The sequence below is a fragment of the Acartia tonsa genome, chromosome 9 (genome assembly GCF_053477335.1).
Source record: "Acartia tonsa isolate MP-2025a chromosome 9, ASM5347733v1, whole genome shotgun sequence".
NCBI lineage: Eukaryota > Metazoa > Arthropoda > Copepoda > Calanoida > Acartiidae > Acartia > Acartia tonsa.
This window is the reverse complement of record NC_137268.1, coordinates 9,426,683-9,451,889: the sequence shown is the minus strand read 5'-3', so window position 1 is coordinate 9,451,889 and position 25,207 is coordinate 9,426,683. Positions and strand designations below refer to the sequence as shown.

The window sequence follows — 25,207 nt, the reverse complement described above, 5'->3', positions numbered from 1 at the left end:
GGATTAACAGGCAGATCAATTCCAGATGGAAAGAGCTCACTGATTTGAGCATCGAGCTCTGTGTCACTGTTTTCCTCTGCAGGATCCAGGACCTCTGGGTTGCCTTCTCTATCGGTGGGCCTGTACTCATCAGAGCACTCAGAACCGCCATAATGGGAGATCAGCTCAACTCCATCATCATCTGGCCGGGGTACGTCCCCAGCGGGAAGAGATGCCTCTATGGTTGCCACATTCTGCCCAGGTACATTCATTACATTACAACGAGTATTAATATATTTAATTACCCTGTCAGAGTTTTGGTCCAACAGTCGACTAGTGGCCTCAATAACCGTGGTCATTCGTGATTTTAACTCAACGGTCGAGTCCTCAGAGACGGTGCGAATTTTGTCGCGCAAAGTTTTGCGGTTCCGCAGTAATTCTGCGGAAATTTCAATAAGGCGCTTGCCATGTTGTATATATGCTTTCTCAACAAATGAAGCATTGCTAGCAATTTTAGTTTCCAGACTTCTCTGGAAGGGGAGAAGAGCTTCCTCCATTGCTTCTTTTACAGTGGAGGATAGGACTTTTTTCCATTCCTCAGCGGTCACCCAAAAAGCCTTAGGCTCACTTTTGCTTTCTGCTAATGTCTCTTTCTTTTTAGGGGGTAATGGAGGCGGTTGAATTTCCACCTTAGCCTTTTTGGCTACTGGGCCGCCGCTGCCTGTTGGTGTTGGCGGACGTTTTTCTACCGCTTTTGGGGCAGATTTTACGGCGACTACCTCCAATTCAGGTGAGGCACTACGTTTTGGTGGCGATTCCACCCGATTTTTTTGCGGTTCCCCTCCCCTATTTTGTTCCATTAGAGGCCTGGTTCTAGGCCTGGCTTTATCGGAATATTCGTTGGCTTCTAAGTTTTTAGCCTGCCGCAATTTTTCTTGCAAGTCTAGGAGTTCCTTTGGAACATCTTTTCTCGCGGTGCGGTAAACGTGGATTGACCTTGAGACACATTGCAGTTCACTGAGGTTTTCAGGGTTGAGCGGCGGTTTTACACGCGGCTGATACCTGTTTTCATCAGGTTCATAGTAGGCTTCCTCAGGGCCGCCCTGGGGATAGCCATGATTGCTATCATAGTAATAGTCCTCTTCATTGTAAAAGGGTGCCTCTTCATATTCTCGACGGTATGAAGAGTGACCGGCCCCGTGGGAGTGGTGAAAACCCCTTGAAAAATTCCGCCTGGGATATCCTAAAACAAAAATAATAAACTTAAAATTAAGGGTCATTAATTCCTTATACCGAATAAGGAAATATTTTTACAAAGACGACCTTTAGGGACGACAATCTTATAGGTATATATGCTTGATACAGGTCGTCCGTTTTTGAGGGGATTAGTTTTCCCCATTATTTGTAAAATCCCGCAATTCGTGTGTTTCACTCGTACCTCCTTCTTTGTACGCGTGAATTTTGGTGCAGGCTAATATGTAGATAATAAAAGCGACGCATAATAACGACCCTATTCCTGTAAGGATGGCTGCTACTACAAGCACTATATGATACCAAGTACTGGATAGAAAATCAACCACCTTATGATACGTTTGAATAAACCAGGAGTCAGTTATTTTTACTTCAAAATTATTGGAGTCTGCGGCAAGTTGGCTGAGGTATAATTCCTCGGCACTTTCTGAGAAATTAGTTTTTTCTAGGCTTTGCCAAGAATGATATAGAAATAAGCTAATCGGTTTATCCATAAGATATTGATTTACATTTAGTATTTGCATACCCTGCCCTTGATTACCAAGGAATTTTCCTTGGTACAAATGTAAGAAAATTGGATTTTCGGCACATTTAGTCGGGGTTAAATGGGTGGTATTAACCAATCTGCGTGAAAATGGTGATATTCCCATAGTCTTATTATTGATTGAAACCGAAAAATGATCCACAAAACAGGGTAAATTTTCTCCCAAAGAAACATTGATTTTAAGACTGTCGCACTGTATTACTAAATCCAGCTCACCGAGCGCCCTAACTAGTTTTTTACGATGAGTCTGAATACTGCTTTTAGACAGAAAATGGTTCTGTAAACAGCGAGTTTCGGGGACAATTAATTTGTTATATTGTTGGTAGGAATAGAAAATCTCTAGTGGTAACATATCATCTTTTTCTTTAGCGTTTAAGAGTGGGAAATATGGTTTTATAGAATTTGTGAACCATACCATTAAGTTATCAATATTAGTTTTGTAATAAAATAATTCGGGAATTAGACTTTCAAAATGTTTTTTATCTTTAAGTTCTAGTGCTAGAGTAATTTGGGGATCGATCACTAGATATTTTTGGGCACCCTGTTCTCCTTCAAATGTAAACAATGAAATATTAAAGATGTCTACCGTTCGCCAAGGAGAAGTGAATTTTTGTGCGCTATCAGTTTTATCATCTGAGATAATTCTATCGTAGCCTAATCTCAGATTGTGATCTAAACAATTGTTTCCCACCCAGTGACTGCCCAGGTAACAGCCCGCTTTTGTTTGTAATAATTCAACAGGCTCAGCCTGGACCCCTATTTGTTTTTCCTCAAATGTCCCAGGGATAAAAATGCCGTTAATGTTTACGCCGTTCCCCTCGCAGGCGGGGTCGATGCCGTTAAGGATGTTGTTGGGGTAAGTAAGTGTCCCGTTTACCAGGAAACGCGTGTATGACATCTGGTGTTCATACACTGAGACTGATTTTCCTTCAAAGTTAAATATTTTAGTTTTGGACATGGTGTAACAGTCTTCATAAGTTACGAGGTTCGGTATCTCTACAAGAGCTGGAGCAGCGAGGTGTATGTGGCTATATCTGCCACAATACCAGTAATGAGTACTGGTTCGGAGGTGGCAACGAATTCCAGGTATAATTTTTCTTTCAACCTTTTGCAGCAGGTGAAATTGTTTTTGTTCAATATTAGTAATATTAAGAAACGCAGCGCATTCAGAGATTTTCAAACGCGGATTTTCGTTTGCTACACATTGAGTCGCATCTATTTGTATTATTTCGGACGCATTTGATTTTGCCAAAATAATAAAAAGCCCCAAGAATCCCAAAATAAATTTACCTCGAGCTCCTGGTGCCTTTGCCAAATGATGCTGCATTTTATTTTTATGCTTCTCGTTTTTCTCTGAAATATGTTAATTAGTTAGTTTTAACATATATTTTTTTTGTTTATTTTCGTTATTATACATACGTAGATTAAGCTATATACATTTGCCACCTTGGTTTTATATAATACATTTATATACATTTTATTTCTTCCTTTTAATTGGGTTATGCAGTCCGATTTGGACATGTATGCGGTTATCCCCCCCTTGTGACCTAGTTTTTCTTTCTTCTTCTAATATATACTTGGGTACTATGCTTTGTTTGTTAACGTTAATAACCTTTTCAGGGCTATATAATACATTTATATACATTTTATTTCTTCCTTTTAATTGGGTTATGCAGTCCGATTTGGACATGTATGCGGTTATCCCCCCCTTGTGACCTAGTTTTTCTTTCTTCTTCTAATATATACTTGGGTACTATGCTTTGTTTGTTAACGTTAATAACCTTTTCAGGGCTGGATTGTTTGGGTCTTTGTGCGAAGAAAGAAGCCTCGGACGGGACGGTTTCTTCCAAGAAACTATTTTCGACGTGAATTTGAGGACCGGATGACCGATCTGCGCCAGGGGGTTCTTGGTCTTTGGGCTGTGACTCAAATGGTGAGTTTTTTTCCATTATATCCCCTCCCCCATCACAATCCACCTCCCCCTGGGGTAAATCCTGACTAGTTTCAGGGTTTCCTTCTATAAAATCGTCACAATCGTTATCTAGGTAGGTAAAATCGTCATTTTCCATACCTTTATTATCGTTTATTTCGGTTTGCCCGGTATTATCTATTCTTAAGGTTATTTCCTCAGACGGGACGATTTCCTCAATAGGAAAGACGTTAAAGGAAAGTGTTTCCCCCAATAATTCTATTTTAGAATCTATTTTCCGTATTTTATCTCTACTAACAACTTGGTTAGTTTTTATTGGATTTGATCCAAAGGGACTGAGCTCAAAAAGGGCCTCTGAGAATTTTTTTGTTACAATAAAAGGACCCCCATAGAAAGATTGCAATTTTTTACTGACCCCTATTTTGACTAGGTTAAAAAATGCAAAGACCACGTCGTTAACGAAAAGGGGAGATGAAGCCTTCCTAGATTTATTTTGAAACTCTAAATAAATCTTAGATTTTTTGGAAACCTGTGCAATAATTTCTTCCAAATTTTTTAGGTAGTTCAAGTAAGACCTGCAGTCAATGTCCTGCCTTTTCTGCAAGATTGGAGAAAAGAAATCGAGATTGAGAGTTGGTTGCCTGCCGAACATGAGGTAATATGGCGTATACCCCGTTCTTCTAGACGTACTAGAGTTAATTACAAAAGTGGTCAAGGCTAATTTTCTTGCCCAGTCTTTACTTTCAAATCGGTCATCGGATCTTAGACCTGCATAAATGCTTTGATTATGCCTTTCACATGGGTTACTATTAGGGTTTCTTGGGGGAATAAGTTTAGTTTCGATACCTAGTTCATCCATAACCTTTTTGAAAACTTCCCCAGTAAAATTTGTTCCCCTGTCACTTCTCAATGACCGAAATAAGCCGTAGATGGGTACCACCTGTTCAAGGATGACCTTCACCGTGCTTTCCACGGTGGCGTCCTTGATGGGGTGAGCGATAATATACCTAGAGAAAAGGTCAACCAGTATAAATATGTAACGGACATGTTGTCCTTGAAAATAGTTAGGGGTTAAAGGACCGATAAGGTCTACTGACACCTGGCCAAAAATCTCGTGACTAATGGCTGAATGGGTGATAGGTTGCTTGTGTTTAGGTACCTGTCCTATTTTTCTTAGGCAGGTAATACAATTTTTAATGCGTGATTCGATAAACTTATTAATTCCTATAAGGAAGAATCTTTCATTTATCTTGCGTGTTGTTTCGTTAACCCCCTTGTGACCTATAATATTATTATGTGCCAATTCAAAAACTTTATTATATAATCCAATGGGTACGACGGGTCTTTCAATGAATGTTCCATTGCTAAGAGGTTGTCTAAATATTAGAAGTCCTTCCATAACGTATAAATGTTCTATTAATTTAAAAAGGACCTCTTTCCGGCCGGTTAGTTCAGCTTTTTCAAAGCTCGACAACTTCTTTTTTTCGAATATCCACCTACGAATTTCAGATAATACTTGATCTTTTTGTGTTTCAGATTGCCAAACATTGTTCACACCGACTTCCGAAGCCGAATGTAACTCAAAAATCTGGTCTTGGTATGGGCAATCCTGTTCATAAGGATCCAAGGTAAATGAGCTAGTACATTTTTCACAATCGGTTTCCTTATGTTCTTTGCATAAAAATTGCCCTCTAGATAAATTGTCGGCATTACAATGGTCCCTACCCTTTCGATGAATTACTGTAAAGTCAAAACTTTGGATGAAGTAAATCCATCTTACAGTTACACCATTTATTGTTCCTTTTTGCCATTTTTTGTAATGAACTAAGGAAATCGAATCTGTACGCACAATAAAGTTTCTGAATCTTAAATAATGAAGAAAGGTTTTAAGAACAAATACTAGACATGCTAATTCGCCTTTATAACTTGGATAATTTTTCTCTGCCCCGTTACATTTTTTGGAACATATTCCAATAATTCTTTCTACCCCCCCCTGATTTTGGCTGAGAATTCCAGCGAAATAACTCGTAGAAAAATCTACGTCTACTATAAAGGGGTTAGGATTATCCCACTGGGGGTAGCCTTTACTTATAGAATTTGAGAACATATTTATGAAATTTTCCCAATCTTTTGATAGGGAATTGGTCCATTCGATAATTTTATCGTTTCTGTGTTCGTCTAGGGTACAAGAATTTTTTGCATAGGATGGGAAATAGGCCCTATAATAATTGGAGAAGCCCAGGAAACGCTGGAGTTCCTTGCCTGTCCTGGGCCTGCTCCAATTTTTAATTTGTTCTAAATATTCGGGGTTCATTTTAAGTCCTTGGGAACTGACTATATGACCTAAATATGTACATTCAGATGTGAAGAATTTACATTTGGCTAGATTTAACTTAAGTTTTGCTATTTTTAGGACTCCGAAGAGTTTTCTGAGATGTTTCAGATGTTCCTCAACATTTTTTGAGAATATAATAAGATCATCAAGGTAAGATATTATGAATTCATATAAGCCAGGGATAAGGGTTAGGACTCTGTCCATCAAGTGGCAGAAAACACTTGGCGCGTTACACAGTCCGAACGGCAGTTTCTTGAAAAGATACTGCCTGTTAAGGGCTGTGAACGCTGTCAAGTGTTTACTTTCCTTCGAAATGGCTAGCGCATGGAATGCGCTAGTCAAGTCGAGGGTGGTAAATACATTACCAGTGCCTAATTTTTCTAAATTACTAGAAATCAGGGGAAGGGGCCAATTAATTTTTCGTGTTACACTATTAAGCGCACGAAAATCGATAACGAACCTAAGCTTGCCTTCCCCCCCAGCCGTTGGTTTTTTCTTTACCGCAAAGATTGGGGAGGACCACTCGCTGTAGCCCTCCTCAATGACGCCCCCCCTTAGCCAATTTTCAATTTGTTCTTTTAATTTGGCTTCGTATAATGGGTTTAATTGAATGTTTCTAGCCTTAATAGGTTTAGCCCCGGGGATCAAGTCTATTTTATACTGTAAGAGATCGCAGTTACCGATATCGGCATCGTCAACCGAAAATATATCAAAATGATCAAGGCATAATTTTACTACCTTTTCCTTCATCCCTGGGTTATTTTTGATAAAATCACTATTTTCTAAGTCTAATTTTTCTTTAATGAATTTAATTCTTTTAAGAAGTGTAGTTCCTGACAATTCATTTATTTGATTAATACTTTTATTGCAGGAATTTGGGGAATCTGATTCGAATTCAAAGCAATATCCAACTTTAACGTTATCCAATAAGGTAATATTTTTTCCTGCTAAATTGACAAAATTTACCCAACATTCTCTCTTTTCATTTACATTATAAATACCCTCCATAAGCATTAAGCCGTTCTGGCTTGTCATTTTAGAATTATTTGGGGATATATACAGCTTCCTATTTTTCTGATGCATAGGAATTGTTATCATTGTTGTATTCCCCCCCGGCAAGAATGTTGTTTTCCTTGCTAATTTTACGCATGTTTTATTTTGTTTTAATGTCCCAGTCCCCCCCTGGTTACTCCAATTTATTCCCGGGATAAGGGAGTTTTGTTCCGTATGAACATTATTTGTAGGAATTAAGGGTATGTTTTTACTTTCTTCAACTATATTAATTGTTGAATTTTCTATGGGGATTTGCTCGCCAGTGGGGAGCTCAAAGGAGAACTTATCTAGTAACAAATTAATTCGATTAACTTTGAGAAATTCATATCCTAGATTTATAATTTTAGACGTTGTTTCAGGGATATAAAACGTTTCTTCGAATATTTTATCTGACCCATCAAAGCTGAATTTTAAACTCACGTGTCCTATGATATTTACTGGTTTTAAATCTACAGACAGAGCGCTAAGATTGGCGGGGGTGAATGTGATTTTGTTATCATCTAAGATTTCTTTAGAAATAAGGGACCTAAAGTTGTTTCCTGTATCCACTAAAGCGTGTTGCAGGAATTCCCCCCCCACGGGATTAAGAACTTTTAGTTTTGCACAGATAGGCATTATAAAATAAATTATATTTTTAGTCGAAGCCTAAGATGCATATTTTCCAAGATCCCCACCTCAGCGGTTAGACGATGGTAATCCTCACACAGAGACTTCCTGTGTTCCAGGTATAGTTGTCTGTCGAAATTTTTCAAATAATGAAATGTTTTAACAATATGGTTAATTGTTAGAATAATTTTATATAACTTTCTGGGTTTCATTAAGTTTTTTATTAAGCGCTTTTCAGCTCCAGAAATTTCTCAATAAGCATGAGAATGTTGATAGTTCTAAAGAAACTACTTAACTTTAATACGGGTCCTTATTTATATACTTGGATATATGATAGAAACCTATCGGAATAAGATTGAACTAAAAAGTTTTAAAAGATTGAAGGGCTACAAAGTAGCTTAAAAATAAGTGTTCAGCTTGCAACTAACAAGACATTAAAAACAGACTGACTTATTTTTTGACTTATGTCTGTATTTATACAAAATATAGTGTCATTAGTTAGTATCTGATTCACGATACAAATAATTTAAGGTTAGCGCTAAATTATAGCTTAAAAATTATTAGATATGGCTAATATAATAAAGAGGGTCAATGATGACTGGTTTATTATTCTGATATTGTTAGTATTTATACTTAATTTTTCCACCTATGGGGTAGAACAAGTTTATATATTTACTAGAGTATAATTAATGCTGAAATCAGCTTAAAAAAATAGGATGTGGTTTGTAGTAACTGCTTTGATAGTAACTGGCCTCGATTAATAATGTGCATTCACTTTTATATAGACTTTTTATTCCACTGGTAATCCTAGCGGAAGCTAATAGAACTAACTTTATTTCATTCTGCTAGTAATCCTAGCGGAAAATAATTTAACCAAAATGTTTTAAGATTTTATTAATCACATCTTAAGTGATTAAAGATTTTAATTTTTAAATGCTGCTTGATTGCAGCTCAAAAATGAGTAAATGATAACAACAAAGAACTGAAGGACAACTGAATTAGATTTGGAAATTTACTTGTATTTATACAGATTTTCCATAGACCCCCCCCCCTTCTTAATCTTATCATTTACTTATACGGACCGCGGTAGCATTCTAGGCGACATCTTTCGGATACATAATAAATTAAATATAGTTCTATTATTGTCACTGTACAAAATGCAATAATATTTATCCATATGGATAAGTTATTATACATAATTGCTGAGATATTTCAGCTACAAAAATCAGAGGCTAAGAGTGAGCAACTCTCAGATAAAATTGATACTGAGGGTTCAACTCAAAAATCATTGTTTATATACAGATAATTCGCTTAAGTTCCCCTAGCGGTTAAAAATTGAACTAGAATGTTTTAGATTCTACTATATATACATTCAAAATATACGATATTTACATATTAGATAGGTCGTGCGATATTAAAAATAAATACTACTAAATAGAAAATAGGTATTCACTTATTAGCTTCTTGATAAAGACTATTAGATTTTAAAAAATGGAAATATTAAGTGCATGTGAAATGCTCCTCAGGTTACTTCCCTATTTCCCCCAATTTCCTGTATCAGCTACATTTGGATAGGGAAAGGAGGGGGAGGAGTTTATTTTGTGTTGCTTAGTCAGACTTAATAACAATAATTTGTTTTATTTTTTCGCGCCAAAGCATTGCTTGGCAAGGGATATTTGATATTAAGGAATTTGCAAGCTTAGCTTGGCATGGGATATTTTGTTTATCTTTCATATCAAAATATGAAACTCATTCAGCAAATTTTTATTTTCTGGGACAGGGACAATTAATATCGCATAAATCCACTTTTACATTTAGTGGACGTGATTTTTAACAATCGCTTGTACATATTTATCTATTTCAGATTCTTCGCTGGCTTCCTGATCCATTTGGTTGATAGTTTTACGCGCATACTGCTCAGGTATTTTATTACTATTACTTGGAGCTTTTCTAGGCGTGAATTTACTCCGTGTTTTACCAAAGCGGGACTCAGGATTTGGGGGCTCCCCAGCTTTCTTTTTGTTGCAATTTTGCACTACATGGCCAGGGATATTACAATGCCAGCATTTAATATTTTTACTCCTCCCATTAAAGGCTCCTATAACGCCCTCGATTTGATCCCAAGCAATAGGATCATCCTCATGGTCTACCCAAGAAGGAACCTCGTCAGGTTCTTCGGTTAAGTTTTCCTTATACATTGCCGTGTTAGTGGGGATATTATCTTCGATAATACTGATTATGGGTTGTTTTTTCGTTTCCGCAGAATTTTTAGGTAGGAACATTTCCATGGCTTGAGAATAGCAGGCCGAAAGGTTTTCCTTGCTAATATGGCCAGACCCATCCCAGTTAACGTATCTCTGTCCGAGATTAATAAGTTTATTTAAGTAAGCGTTGTAATCGTCCAAAAATTGCATACTCTCAACATAATTGGCCATGTCTATGGCAAGGTTGGTATACAGCAGATTTTTGCTAACGTTAAGATAGAATTCTTTCCATTTCTTTTTAGGTATGAGGCCAGGATTCATGAGTTTGAACACCCTAAGTTTGTTTTCAAAATAGGTGTCAAGGGGTTGATTAGTCTCCTGTTTTAGGTTGTAGAAGTACTGAGAGGCTACTTCTGGATCCGAGAAAGGAGTGACCAGCCTCCTAATCATCAGGTAATAACTTAAGGCAGATAAGGCCTGATTTCTTTCAGGCGTAATTAAGTCTCCTAATCGTTCCCCTCTAGAGTCATAAATTCGCTGGTATAAAATATCCTTAAAAAGAATTGGGTCACAGATTCTGTATGTCTTTGCAACCCTCCACATATTAGAAAAGAAGTTATCAAAGTCAGCCCTACCGTCCCACCTAGGGGCATCCCTCGCAAAATCGGAATCCCATTTTTGTCCCTTAATAAAGCATTCTTTAATAAAGTCATCGTCGGCGGCGCTAGTTGTTGCCGTTGCGGCTGTGCCTGTGTTTGGCGTATTTCTTGTAGAGGGTCTTGTTGCTACATTGGGTGCAGACCTTGTAGGTCTACGGAGGGGTTCTAACGACTTAATCCTATCAGGGATAAAGGGAATCCTTTCTAGCAAGGTTTTTTCATATTCAGTTAGAGAAGTTTCTCTTACATTCATCCAATTGTCATTATCCGCCGGACCTATAAAGCCTACAATTGAATAGGCCATACAACCTGGGGCTGTCATCCTATCCTTGGCGACCCATTCAACCACGTTTATCTTTTGCTGGACCGATATCCGGTCATAAAAAGTGGCATTAATTGAATCATCACCTATGGTGTTAAAATGAGTCATGTTAAGACTTTCGTTTAACGTTTTTTCCGCAAACAATGGGCCAAGATTTCCGTCCGCTGGGAGTTTTGATACTCTGCGTTTTAGATCTAAAATGTCGGTATCGGCTAATGATCTGCGATGTGATTCTGTGTCCTTAAACCCTGCCCATTTTGTTTCTAATTCGAGCTGCATAATCTCGGATTCTTGTTTTATTAAATCTCTATAATGTGACGAATATTCGTTTAACTTATCATTTAACGCTTCCGATATGAGATCTTTGATTTTTTCAGGGGAAAGCGGTTCAGCCTGCTGCTGCTGCTGCTGCTGCGAGGTGCCAGAGACGGCCGGAGCCGGCGGAGGCGGCGGTTTTGTTTTATCATCATTTTTCTTATCGGTCATGGTGCTGGAGTGTAGTGTTCGTTAACACTGATTTGTCTACCACGAAACTTTTTAAGAACTTGGGAATATCCCTTTCTTCCTGTTTTAAGGAGAAAATATGGAAATGTGTGAAATTAAATACTAGTGTGAAAATAAAAGGCGGGTTCCTTTTTATCTTTATTTGGCAGTTTGCCACGAAATAATTATTATAGATATTCTGTAACAAATTGTTACTGTAAACCGTTTCCGTGAATAAACTTAGTTATCAGGAAAATATTAATTTCACTTTGCAATCGAAGCTACTTTACAATTTAATTTTGTCTGTACGCTAATTATCTAAACCTTCCCCCCTCAAAAAATGAGTGGTAGACAAGACTGCGCCAAAATGACGTATGAGGGGATGTACAGACAGACTGGAATACGAGTATAGAGTAGCTCCGATACAATTTAATAATCAATAATCTAACAAAGTATTTCTAAAAAATACACATTTATTAAACAATTAAAACTGGTTAGAAATAGGCAGATTAATGGGATTATTATTATAGGATATATTTAATATGATATATATTAAAGGCTTGGACGTCCTGTTTCTTAGTTAGGTAAGAAACGACGTCCTTGAACACGTGGGAAATATAGATACCGCCAGCCTAGACTTATAGGCTTGTATCTAACCGAATGCAGACGGGAGGAAGCGTATTCACTCTTTGGCCTGCAACAATCAACTAGCCCTCAACACAGCAGGATGGAGTATGGTGGCGGTTACAAGTGGAGGTCTGACTCAGCCAGAGAAGTATAGGAATGTGAACAGGGATAAGGATACATAAACTTGGGTGTTGATTACCACACTTGCCCCCTCTGAGGGAATATGAAATATTCCCTCACAGTTGACCTGCACGCCGGCTTCTGCGGGTTGATGTGGTACTCGCAGGTTCTTCGATTGCGGCCATAGCCCTCTCTACGATATCCACAGGATTGGGTTCAGCGGGAGTAGGATTTTCTGGAGCTGCTGGAGGCTCTGGAGCAACAGCATTCTGGAGGGCTAACATGCCCTCACAGGGAGCCGTGGCTACTGGATCTTCAGAGGCAGCGCCAGCCTGCGGATTAACAGGCAGATCAATTCCAGATGGAAAGAGCTCACTGATTTGAGCATCGAGCTCTGTGTCACTGTTTTCCTCTGCAGGATCCAGGACCTCTGGGTTGCCTTCTCTATCGGTGGGCCTGTACTCATCAGAGCACTCAGAACCGCCATAATGGGAGATCAGCTCAACTCCATCATCATCTGGCCGGGGTACGTCCCCAGCGGGAAGAGATGCCTCTATGGTTGCCACATTCTGCCCAGGTACATTCATTACATTACAACGAGTATTAATATATTTAATTACCCTGTCAGAGTTTTGGTCCAACAGTCGACTAGTGGCCTCAATAACCGTGGTCATTCGTGATTTTAACTCAACGGTCGAGTCCTCAGAGACGGTGCGAATTTTGTCGCGCAAAGTTTTGCGGTTCCGCAGTAATTCTGCGGAAATTTCAATAAGGCGCTTGCCATGTTGTATATATGCTTTCTCAACAAATGAAGCATTGCTAGCAATTTTAGTTTCCAGACTTCTCTGGAAGGGGAGAAGAGCTTCCTCCATTGCTTCTTTTACAGTGGAGGATAGGACTTTTTTCCATTCCTCAGCGGTCACCCAAAAAGCCTTAGGCTCACTTTTGCTTTCTGCTAATGTCTCTTTCTTTTTAGGGGGTAATGGAGGCGGTTGAATTTCCACCTTAGCCTTTTTGGCTACTGGGCCGCCGCTGCCTGTTGGTGTTGGCGGACGTTTTTCTACCGCTTTTGGGGCAGATTTTACGGCGACTACCTCCAATTCAGGTGAGGCACTACGTTTTGGTGGCGATTCCACCCGATTTTTTTGCGGTTCCCCTCCCCTATTTTGTTCCATTAGAGGCCTGGTTCTAGGCCTGGCTTTATCGGAATATTCGTTGGCTTCTAAGTTTTTAGCCTGCCGCAATTTTTCTTGCAAGTCTAGGAGTTCCTTTGGAACATCTTTTCTCGCGGTGCGGTAAACGTGGATTGACCTTGAGACACATTGCAGTTCACTGAGGTTTTCAGGGTTGAGCGGCGGTTTTACACGCGGCTGATACCTGTTTTCATCAGGTTCATAGTAGGCTTCCTCAGGGCCGCCCTGGGGATAGCCATGATTGCTATCATAGTAATAGTCCTCTTCATTGTAAAAGGGTGCCTCTTCATATTCTCGACGGTATGAAGAGTGACCGGCCCCGTGGGAGTGGTGAAAACCCCTTGAAAAATTCCGCCTGGGATATCCTAAAACAAAAATAATAAACTTAAAATTAAGGGTCATTAATTCCTTATACCGAATAAGGAAATATTTTTACAAAGACGACCTTTAGGGACGACAATCTTATAGGTATATATGCTTGATACAGGTCGTCCGTTTTTGAGGGGATTAGTTTTCCCCATTATTTGTAAAATCCCGCAATTCGTGTGTTTCACTCGTACCTCCTTCTTTGTACGCGTGAATTTTGGTGCAGGCTAATATGTAGATAATAAAAGCGACGCATAATAACGACCCTATTCCTGTAAGGATGGCTGCTACTACAAGCACTATATGATACCAAGTACTGGATAGAAAATCAACCACCTTATGATACGTTTGAATAAACCAGGAGTCAGTTATTTTTACTTCAAAATTATTGGAGTCTGCGGCAAGTTGGCTGAGGTATAATTCCTCGGCACTTTCTGAGAAATTAGTTTTTTCTAGGCTTTGCCAAGAATGATATAGAAATAAGCTAATCGGTTTATCCATAAGATATTGATTTACATTTAGTATTTGCATACCCTGCCCTTGATTACCAAGGAATTTTCCTTGGTACAAATGTAAGAAAATTGGATTTTCGGCACATTTAGTTGGGGTTAAATGGGTGGTATTAACCAATCTGCGTGAAAATGGTGATATTCCCATAGTCTTATTATTGATTGAAACCGAAAAATGATCCACAAAACAGGGTAAATTTTCTCCCAAAGAAACATTGATTTTAAGACTGTCGCACTGTATTACTAAATCCAGCTCACCGAGCGCCCTAACTAGTTTTTTACGATGAGTCTGAATACTGCTTTTAGACAGAAAATGGTTCTGTAAACAGCGAGTTTCGGGGACAATTAATTTGTTATATTGTTGGTAGGAATAGAAAATCTCTAGTGGTAACATATCATCTTTTTCTTTAGCGTTTAAGAGTGGGAAATATGGTTTTATAGAATTTGTGAACCATACCATTAAGTTATCAATATTAGTTTTGTAATAAAATAATTCGGGAATTAGACTTTCAAAATGTTTTTTATCTTTAAGTTCTAGTGCTAGAGTAATTTGGGGATCGATCACTAGATATTTTTGGGCACCCTGTTCTCCTTCAAATGTAAACAATGAAATATTAAAGATGTCTACCGTTCGCCAAGGAGAAGTGAATTTTTGTGCGCTATCAGTTTTATCATCTGAGATAATTCTATCGTAGCCTAATCTCAGATTGTGATCTAAACAATTGTTTCCCACCCAGTGACTGCCCAGGTAACAGCCCGCTTTTGTTTGTAATAATTCAACAGGCTCAGCCTGGACCCCTATTTGTTTTTCCTCAAATGTCCCAGGGATAAAAATGCCGTTAATGTTTACGCCGTTCCCCTCGCAGGCGGGGTCGATGCCGTTAAGGATGTTGTTGGGGTAAGTAAGTGTCCCGTTTACCAGGAAACGCGTGTATGACATCTGGTGTTCATACACTGAGACTGATTTTCCTTCAAAGTTAAATATTTTAGTTTTGGACATGGTGTAACAGTCTTCATAAGTTACGAGGTTCGGTATCTCTACAAGAGCTGGAGCAGCGAGGTGTATGTGGCTATATCTGCCACAATACCAGTAATGAGTACTGGTTCGGAGGTGGCAACGAATTCCAGGTATAATTTTTCTTTCAACCTTTTGCAGCAGGTGAAATTGTTTTTGTTCAATATTAGTAATATTAAGAAACGCAGCGCATTCAGAGATTTTCAAACGCGGATTTTCGTTTGCTACACATTGAGTCGCATCTATTTGTATTATTTCGGACGCATTTGATTTTGCCAAAATAATAAAAAGCCCCAAGAATCCCAAAATAAATTTACCTCGAGCTCCTGGTGCCTTTGCCAAATGATGCTGCATTTTATTTTTATGCTTCTCGTTTTTCTCTGAAATATGTTAATTAGTTAGTTTTAACATATATTTTTTTTGTTTATTTTCGTTATTATACATACGTAGATTAAGCTATATACATTTGCCACCTTGGTTTTATATAATACATTTATATACATTTTATTTCTTCCTTTTAATTGGGTTATGCAGTCCGATTTGGACATGTATGCGGTTATCCCCCCCTTGTGACCTAGTTTTTCTTTCTTCTTCTAATATATACTTGGGTACTATGCTTTGTTTGTTAACGTTAATAACCTTTTCAGGGCTATATAATACATTTATATACATTTTATTTCTTCCTTTTAATTGGGTTATGCAGTCCGATTTGGACATGTATGCGGTTATCCCCCCCTTGTGACCTAGTTTTTCTTTCTTCTTCTAATATATACTTGGGTACTATGCTTTGTTTGTTAACGTTAATAACCTTTTCAGGGCTGGATTGTTTGGGTCTTTGTGCGAAGAAAGAAGCCTCGGACGGGACGGTTTCTTCCAAGAAACTATTTTCGACGTGAATTTGAGGACCGGATGACCGATCTGCGCCAGGGGGTTCTTGGTCTTTGGGCTGTGACTCAAATGGTGAGTTTTTTTCCATTATATCCCCTCCCCCATCACAATCCACCTCCCCCTGGGGTAAATCCTGACTAGTTTCAGGGTTTCCTTCTATAAAATCGTCACAATCGTTATCTAGGTAGGTAAAATCGTCATTTTCCATACCTTTATTATCGTTTATTTCGGTTTGCCCGGTATTATCTATTCTTAAGGTTATTTCCTCAGACGGGACGATTTCCTCAATAGGAAAGACGTTAAAGGAAAGTGTTTCCCCCAATAATTCTATTTTAGAATCTATTTTCCGTATTTTATCTCTACTAACAACTTGGTTAGTTTTTATTGGATTTGATCCAAAGGGACTGAGCTCAAAAAGGGCCTCTGAGAATTTTTTTGTTACAATAAAAGGACCCCCATAGAAAGATTGCAATTTTTTACTGACCCCTATTTTGACTAGGTTAAAAAATGCAAAGACCACGTCGTTAACGAAAAGGGGAGATGAAGCCTTCCTAGATTTATTTTGAAACTCTAAATAAATCTTAGATTTTTTGGAAACCTGTGCAATAATTTCTTCCAAATTTTTTAGGTAGTTCAAGTAAGACCTGCAGTCAATGTCCTGCCTTTTCTGCAAGATTGGAGAAAAGAAATCGAGATTGAGAGTTGGTTGCCTGCCGAACATGAGGTAATATGGCGTATACCCCGTTCTTCTAGACGTACTAGAGTTAATTACAAAAGTGGTCAAGGCTAATTTTCTTGCCCAGTCTTTACTTTCAAATCGGTCATCGGATCTTAGACCTGCATAAATGCTTTGATTATGCCTTTCACATGGGTTACTATTAGGGTTTCTTGGGGGAATAAGTTTAGTTTCGATACCTAGTTCATCCATAACCTTTTTGAAAACTTCCCCAGTAAAATTTGTTCCCCTGTCACTTCTCAATGACCGAAATAAGCCGTAGATGGGTACCACCTGTTCAAGGATGACCTTCACCGTGCTTTCCACGGTGGCGTCCTTGATGGGGTGAGCGATAATATACCTAGAGAAAAGGTCAACCAGTATAAATATGTAACGGACATGTTGTCCTTGAAAATAGTTAGGGGTTAAAGGACCGATAAGGTCTACTGACACCTGGCCAAAAATCTCGTGACTAATGGCTGAATGGGTGATAGGTTGCTTGTGTTTAGGTACCTGTCCTATTTTTCTTAGGCAGGTAATACAATTTTTAATGCGTGATTCGATAAACTTATTAATTCCTATAAGGAAGAATCTTTCATTTATCTTGCGTGTTGTTTCGTTAACCCCCTTGTGACCTATAATATTATTATGTGCCAATTCAAAAACTTTATTATATAATCCAATGGGTACGACGGGTCTTTCAATGAATGTTCCATTGCTAAGAGGTTGTCTAAATATTAGAAGTCCTTCCATAACGTATAAATGTTCTATTAATTTAAAAAGGACCTCTTTCCGGCCGGTTAGTTCAGCTTTTTCAAAGCTCGACAACTTCTTTTTTTCGAATATCCACCTACGAATTTCAGATAATACTTGATCTTTTTGTGTTTCAGATTGCCAAACATTGTTCACACCGACTTCCGAAGCCGAATGTAACTCAAAAATCTGGTCTTGGTATGGGCAATCCTGTTCATAAGGATCCAAGGTAAATGAGCTAGTACATTTTTCACAATCGGTTTCCTTATGTTCTTTGCATAAAAATTGCCCTCTAGATAAATTGTCGGCATTACAATGGTCCCTACCCTTTCGATGAATTACTGTAAAGTCAAAACTTTGGATGAAGTAAATCCATCTTACAGTTACACCATTTATTGTTCCTTTTTGCCATTTTTTGTAATGAACTAAGGAAATCGAATCTGTACGCACAATAAAGTTTCTGAATCTTAAATAATGAAGAAAGGTTTTAAGAACAAATACTAGACATGCTAATTCGCCTTTATAACTTGGATAATTTTTCTCTGCCCCGTTACATTTTTTGGAACATATTCCAATAATTCTTTCTACCCCCCCCTGATTTTGGCTGAGAATTCCAGCGAAATAACTCGTAGAAAAATCTACGTCTACTATAAAGGGGTTAGGATTATCCCACTGGGGGTAGCCTTTACTTATAGAATTTGAGAACATATTTATGAAATTTTCCCAATCTTTTGATAGGGAATTGGTCCATTCGATAATTTTATCGTTTCTGTGTTCGTCTAGGGTACAAGAATTTTTTGCATAGGATGGGAAATAGGCCCTATAATAATTGGAGAAGCCCAGGAAACGCTGGAGTTCCTTGCCTGTCCTGGGCCTGCTCCAATTTTTAATTTGTTCTAAATATTCGGGGTTCATTTTAAGTCCTTGGGAACTGACTATATGACCTAAATATGTACATTCAGATGTGAAGAATTTACATTTGGCTAGATTTAACTTAAGTTTTGCTATTTTTAGGACTCCGAAGAGTTTTCTGAGATGTTTCAGATGTTCCTCAACATTTTTTGAGAATATAATAAGATCATCAAGGTAAGATATTATGAATTCATATAAGCCAGGGATAAGGGTTAGGACTCTGTCCATCAAGTGGCAGAAAACACTTGGCGCGTTACACAGTCCGAACGGCAGTTTCTTGAAAAGATACTGCCTGTTAAGGGCTGTGAACGCTGTCAAGTGTTTACTTTCCTTCGAAATGGCTAGCGCATGGAATGCGCTAGTCAAGTCGAGGGTGGTAAATACATTACCAGTGCCTAATTTTTCTAAATTACTAGAAATCAGGGGAAGGGGCCAATTAATTTTTCGTGTTACACTATTAAGCGCACGAAAATCGATAACGAACCTAAGCTTGCCTTCCCCCCCAGCCGTTGGTTTTTTCTTTACCGCAAAGATTGGGGAGGACCACTCGCTGTAGCCCTCCTCAATGACGCCCCCCCTTAGCCAATTTTCAATTTGTTCTTTTAATTTGGCTTCGTATAATGGGTTTAATTGAATGTTTCTAGCCTTAATAGGTTTAGCCCCGGGGATCAAGTCTATTTTATACTGTAAGAGATCGCAGTTACCGATATCGGCATCGTCAACCGAAAATATATCAAAATGATCAAGGCATAATTTTACTACCTTTTCCTTCATCCCTGGGTTATTTTTGATAAAATCACTATTTTCTAAGTCTAATTTTTCTTTAATGAATTTAATTCTTTTAAGAAGTGTAGTTCCTGACAATTCATTTATTTGATTAATACTTTTATTGCAGGAATTTGGGGAATCTGATTCGAATTCAAAGCAATATCCAACTTTAACGTTATCCAATAAGGTAATATTTTTTCCTGCTAAATTGACAAAATTTACCCAACATTCTCTCTTTTCATTTACATTATAAATACCCTCCATAAGCATTAAGCCGTTCTGGCTTGTCATTTTAGAATTATTTGGGGATATATACAGCTTCCTATTTTTCTGATGCATAGGAATTGTTATCATTGTTGTATTCCCCCCCGGCAAGAATGTTGTTTTCCTTGCTAATTTTACGCATGTTTTATTTTGTTTTAATGTCCCAGTCCCCCCCTGGTTACTCCAATTTATTCCCGGGATAAGGGAGTTTTGTTCCGTATGAACATTATTTGTAGGAATTAAGGGTATGTTTTTACTTTCTTCAACTATATTAATTGTTGAATTTTCTATGGGGATTTGCTCGCCAGTGGGGAGCTCAAAGGAGAACTTATCTAGTAACAAATTAATTCGATTAACTTTGAGAAATTCATATCCTAGATTTATAATTTTAGACGTCGTTTCAGGGATATAAAACGTTTCTTCGAATATTTTATCTGACCCATCAAAGCTGAATTTTAAACTCACGTGTCCTATGATATTTACTGGTTTTAAATCTACAGACAGAGCGCTAAGATTGGCGGGGGTGAATGTGATTTTGTTATCATCTAAGATTTCTTTAGAAATAAGGGACCTAAAGTTGTTTCCTGTATCCACTAAAGCGTGTTGCAGGAATTCCCCCCCCACGGGATTAAGAACTTTTAGTTTTGCACAGATAGGCATTATAAAATAAATTATATTTTTAGTCGAAGCCTAAGATGCATATTTTCCAAGATCCCCACCTCAGCGGTTAGACGATGGTAATCCTCACACAGAGACTTCCTGTGTTCCAGGTATAGTTGTCTGTCGAAATTTTTCAAATAATGAAATGTTTTAACAATATGGTTAATTGTTAGAATAATTTTATATAACTTTCTGGGTTTCATTAAGTTTTTTATTAAGCGCTTTTCAGCTCCAGAAATTTCTCAATAAGCATGAGAATGTTGATAGTTCTAAAGAAACTACTTAACTTTAATACGGGTCCTTATTTATATACTTGGATATATGATAGAAACCTATCGGAATAAGATTGAACTAAAAAGTTTTAAAAGATTGAAGGGCTACAAAGTAGCTTAAAAATAAGTGTTCAGCTTGCAACTAACAAGACATTAAAAACAGACTGACTTATTTTTTGACTTATGTCTGTATTTATACAAAATATAGTGTCATTAGTTAGTATCTGATTCACGATACAAATAATTTAAGGTTAGCGCTAAATTATAGCTTAAAAATTATTAGATATGGCTAATATAATAAAGAGGGTCAATGATGACTGGTTTATTATTCTGATATTGTTAGTATTTATACTTAATTTTTCCACCTATGGGGTAGAACAAGTTTATATATTTACTAGAGTATAATTAATGCTGAAATCAGCTTAAAAAAATAGGATGTGGTTTGTAGTAACTGCTTTGATAGTAACTGGCCTCGATTAATAATGTGCATTCACTTTTATATAGACTTTTTATTCCACTGGTAATCCTAGCGGAAGCTAATAGAACTAACTTTATTTCATTCTGCTAGTAATCCTAGCGGAAAATAATTTAACCAAAATGTTTTAAGATTTTATTAATCACATCTTAAGTGATTAAAGATTTTAATTTTTAAATGCTGCTTGATTGCAGCTCAAAAATGAGTAAATGATAACAACAAAGAACTGAAGGACAACTGAATTAGATTTGGAAATTTACTTGTATTTATACAGATTTTCCATAGACCCCCCCCCCTTCTTAATCTTATCATTTACTTATACGGACCGCGGTAGCATTCTAGGCGACATCTTTCGGATACATAATAAATTAAATATAGTTCTATTATTGTCACTGTACAAAATGCAATAATATTTATCCATATGGATAAGTTATTATACATAATTGCTGAGATATTTCAGCTACAAAAATCAGAGGCTAAGAGTGAGCAACTCTCAGATAAAATTGATACTGAGGGTTCAACTCAAAAATCATTGTTTATATACAGATAATTCGCTTAAGTTCCCCTAGCGGTTAAAAATTGAACTAGAATGTTTTAGATTCTACTATATATACATTCAAAATATACGATATTTACATATTAGATAGGTCGTGCGATATTAAAAATAAATACTACTAAATAGAAAATAGGTATTCACTTATTAGCTTCTTGATAAAGACTATTAGATTTTAAAAAATGGAAATATTAAGTGCATGTGAAATGCTCCTCAGGTTACTTCCCTATTTCCCCCAATTTCCTGTATCAGCTACATTTGGATAGGGAAAGGAGGGGGAGGAGTTTATTTTGTGTTGCTTAGTCAGACTTAATAACAATAATTTGTTTTATTTTTTCGCGCCAAAGCATTGCTTGGCAAGGGATATTTGATATTAAGGAATTTGCAAGCTTAGCTTGGCATGGGATATTTTGTTTATCTTTCATATCAAAATATGAAACTCATTCAGCAAATTTTTATTTTCTGGGACAGGGACAATTAATATCGCATAAATCCACTTTTACATTTAGTGGACGTGATTTTTAACAATCGCTTGTACATATTTATCTATTTCAGATTCTTCGCTGGCTTCCTGATCCATTTGGTTGATAGTTTTACGCGCATACTGCTCAGGTATTTTATTACTATTACTTGGAGCTTTTCTAGGCGTGAATTTACTCCGTGTTTTACCAAAGCGGGACTCAGGATTTGGGGGCTCCCCAGCTTTCTTTTTGTTGCAATTTTGCACTACATGGCCAGGGATATTACAATGCCAGCATTTAATATTTTTACTCCTCCCATTAAAGGCTCCTATAACGCCCTCGATTTGATCCCAAGCAATAGGATCATCCTCATGGTCTACCCAAGAAGGAACCTCGTCAGGTTCTTCGGTTAAGTTTTCCTTATACATTGCCGTGTTAGTGGGGATATTATCTTCGATAATACTGATTATGGGTTGTTTTTTCGTTTCCGCAGAATTTTTAGGTAGGAACATTTCCATGGCTTGAGAATAGCAGGCCGAAAGGTTTTCCTTGCTAATATGGCCAGACCCATCCCAGTTAACGTATCTCTGTCCGAGATTAATAAGTTTATTTAAGTAAGCGTTGTAATCGTCCAAAAATTGCATACTCTCAACATAATTGGCCATGTCTATGGCAAGGTTGGTATACAGCAGATTTTTGCTAACGTTAAGATAGAATTCTTTCCATTTCTTTTTAGGTATGAGGCCAGGATTCATGAGTTTGAACACCCTAAGTTTGTTTTCAAAATAGGTGTCAAGGGGTTGATTAGTCTCCTGTTTTAGGTTGTAGAAGTACTGAGAGGCTACTTCTGGATCCGAGAAAGGAGTGACCAGCCTCCTAATCATCAGGTAATAACTTAAGGCAGATAAGGCCTGATTTCTTTCAGGCGTAATTAAGTCTCCTAATCGTTCCCCTCTAGAGTCATAAATTCGCTGGTATAAAATATCCTTAAAAAGAATTGGGTCACAGATTCTGTATGTCTTTGCAACCCTCCACATATTAGAAAAGAAGTTATCAAAGTCAGCCCTACCGTCCCACCTAGGGGCATCCCTCGCAAAATCGGAATCCCATTTTTGTCCCTTAATAAAGCATTCTTTAATAAAGTCATCGTCGGCGGCGCTAGTTGTTGCCGTTGCGGCTGTGCCTGTGTTTGGCGTATTTCTTGTAGAGGGTCTTGTTGCTACATTGGGTGCAGACCTTGTAGGTCTACGGAGGGGTTCTAACGACTTAATCCTATCAGGGATAAAGGGAATCCTTTCTAGCAAGGTTTTTTCATATTCAGTTAGAGAAGTTTCTCTTACATTCATCCAATTGTCATTATCCGCCGGACCTATAAAGCCTACAATTGAATAGGCCATACAACCTGGGGCTGTCATCCTATCCTTGGCGACCCATTCAACCACGTTTATCTTTTGCTGGACCGATATCCGGTCATAAAAAGTGGCATTAATTGAATCATCACCTATGGTGTTAAAATGAGTCATGTTAAGACTTTCGTTTAACGTTTTTTCCGCAAACAATGGGCCAAGATTTCCGTCCGCTGGGAGTTTTGATACTCTGCGTTTTAGATCTAAAATGTCGGTATCGGCTAATGATCTGCGATGTGATTCTGTGTCCTTAAACCCTGCCCATTTTGTTTCTAATTCGAGCTGCATAATCTCGGATTCTTGTTTTATTAAATCTCTATAATGTGACGAATATTCGTTTAACTTATCATTTAACGCTTCCGATATGAGATCTTTGATTTTTTCAGGGGAAAGCGGTTCAGCCTGCTGCTGCTGCTGCTGCTGCGAGGTGCCAGAGACGGCCGGAGCCGGCGGAGGCGGCGGTTTTGTTTTATCATCATTTTTCTTATCGGTCATGGTGCTGGAGTGTAGTGTTCGTTAACACTGATTTGTCTACCACGAAACTTTTTAAGAACTTGGGAATATCCCTTTCTTCCTGTTTTAAGGAGAAAATATGGAAATGTGTGAAATTAAATACTAGTGTGAAAATAAAAGGCGGGTTCCTTTTTATCTTTATTTGGCAGTTTGCCACGAAATAATTATTATAGATATTCTGTAACAAATTGTTACTGTAAACCGTTTCCGTGAATAAACTTAGTTATCAGGAAAATATTAATTTCACTTTGCAATCGAAGCTACTTTACAATTTAATTTTGTCTGTACGCTAATTATCTAAACCTTCCCCCCTCAAAAAATGAGTGGTAGACAAGACTGCGCCAAAATGACGTATGAGGGGATGTACAGACAGACTGGAATACGAGTATAGAGTAGCTCCGATACAATTTAATAATCAATAATCTAACAAAGTATTTCTAAAAAATACACATTTATTAAACAATTAAAACTGGTTAGAAATAGGCAGATTAATGGGATTATTATTATAGGATATATTTAATATGATATATATTAAAGGCTTGGACGTCCTGTTTCTTAGTTAGGTAAGAAACGACGTCCTTGAACACGTGGGAAATATAGATACCGCCAGCCTAGACTTATAGGCTTGTATCTAACCGAATGCAGACGGGAGGAAGCGTATTCACTCTTTGGCCTGCAACAATCAACTAGCCCTCAACACAGCAGGATGGAGTATGGTGGCGGTTACAAGTGGAGGTCTGACTCAGCCAGAGAAGTATAGGAATGTGAACAGGGATAAGGATACATAAACTTGGGTGTTGATTACCACACTAGGGTCGTTCACACACTATGAGACCAATGATAGGCCCAATTTTGTTCTCCGAAATCTTCACACTCTCATATCTCATTCAAAAGTAAAGAACGTGCGCATCAAAATAAACAAACAATCCATGCCGCGCCACATTATGAAAGGAAAGCCATAAAAAGACGACATTTGCGCTTAGTTTTAGGATAATGATAAGGAATTAATTTCGCACTTGATAAACACAAAGCTTCCTCGAAAAGAGGTTAAGACACACCCCCCGTTTGAAAGTCAAATTAACTTCCTTAACGAGATTCAAGGTTTTTTTTTTGCGCTGAGCACTAGCAACATTTCTCACTAAACTCAACTCACCATAATCACATGAGAATGGCCACATCCCGAAAACGTGACAATTTTGCTCCTAACTAAATGAAACCCCGTGAAATGCATACACAATATTATACTCCTCACTAGGACTCATAATACCTCACATTTTAGGATAGAAGGATGGGGATTGGTTTGTACCATACAACATTCCATGCACATGACAATCACAAGATCACATACACAAATCCTAAAATAGATAATCC

The 25,207-nt window shown here is 37.8% G+C and overlaps 2 protein-coding genes across 2 annotated transcripts; both read left to right on the top strand.

Moving 5' to 3' along the window:
• The first annotated feature begins 65 nt into the window (after positions 1–65).
• Positions 66–11,395, top strand: LOC145328177 (uncharacterized). The gene is made up of 11 exons (XM_080171766.1): positions 66–241; positions 2,723–2,860; positions 3,564–3,707; positions 4,264–4,359; positions 5,241–5,332; positions 6,118–6,189; positions 6,911–6,970; positions 7,731–7,817; positions 9,563–9,619; positions 10,290–10,355; positions 11,261–11,395. Exons 1-7 carry the CDS (start codon positions 212–214, stop codon positions 6,954–6,956), a joined length of 618 nt encoding a protein of 205 aa, XP_080027892.1. The 5' UTR covers positions 66–211; the 3' UTR covers positions 6,957–6,970; positions 7,731–7,817; positions 9,563–9,619; positions 10,290–10,355; positions 11,261–11,395.
• Positions 11,396–12,514: 1,119 nt separating this feature from the next.
• Positions 12,515–23,844, top strand: LOC145328176 (uncharacterized). The gene is made up of 11 exons (XM_080171765.1): positions 12,515–12,690; positions 15,172–15,309; positions 16,013–16,156; positions 16,713–16,808; positions 17,690–17,781; positions 18,567–18,638; positions 19,360–19,419; positions 20,180–20,266; positions 22,012–22,068; positions 22,739–22,804; positions 23,710–23,844. The coding sequence occupies exons 1-7, from the start codon at positions 12,661–12,663 to the stop codon at positions 19,403–19,405; spliced, it is 618 nt and encodes a 205-aa protein (XP_080027891.1). The 5' UTR covers positions 12,515–12,660; the 3' UTR covers positions 19,406–19,419; positions 20,180–20,266; positions 22,012–22,068; positions 22,739–22,804; positions 23,710–23,844.
• Positions 23,845–25,207: the final 1,363 nt, after the last annotated feature.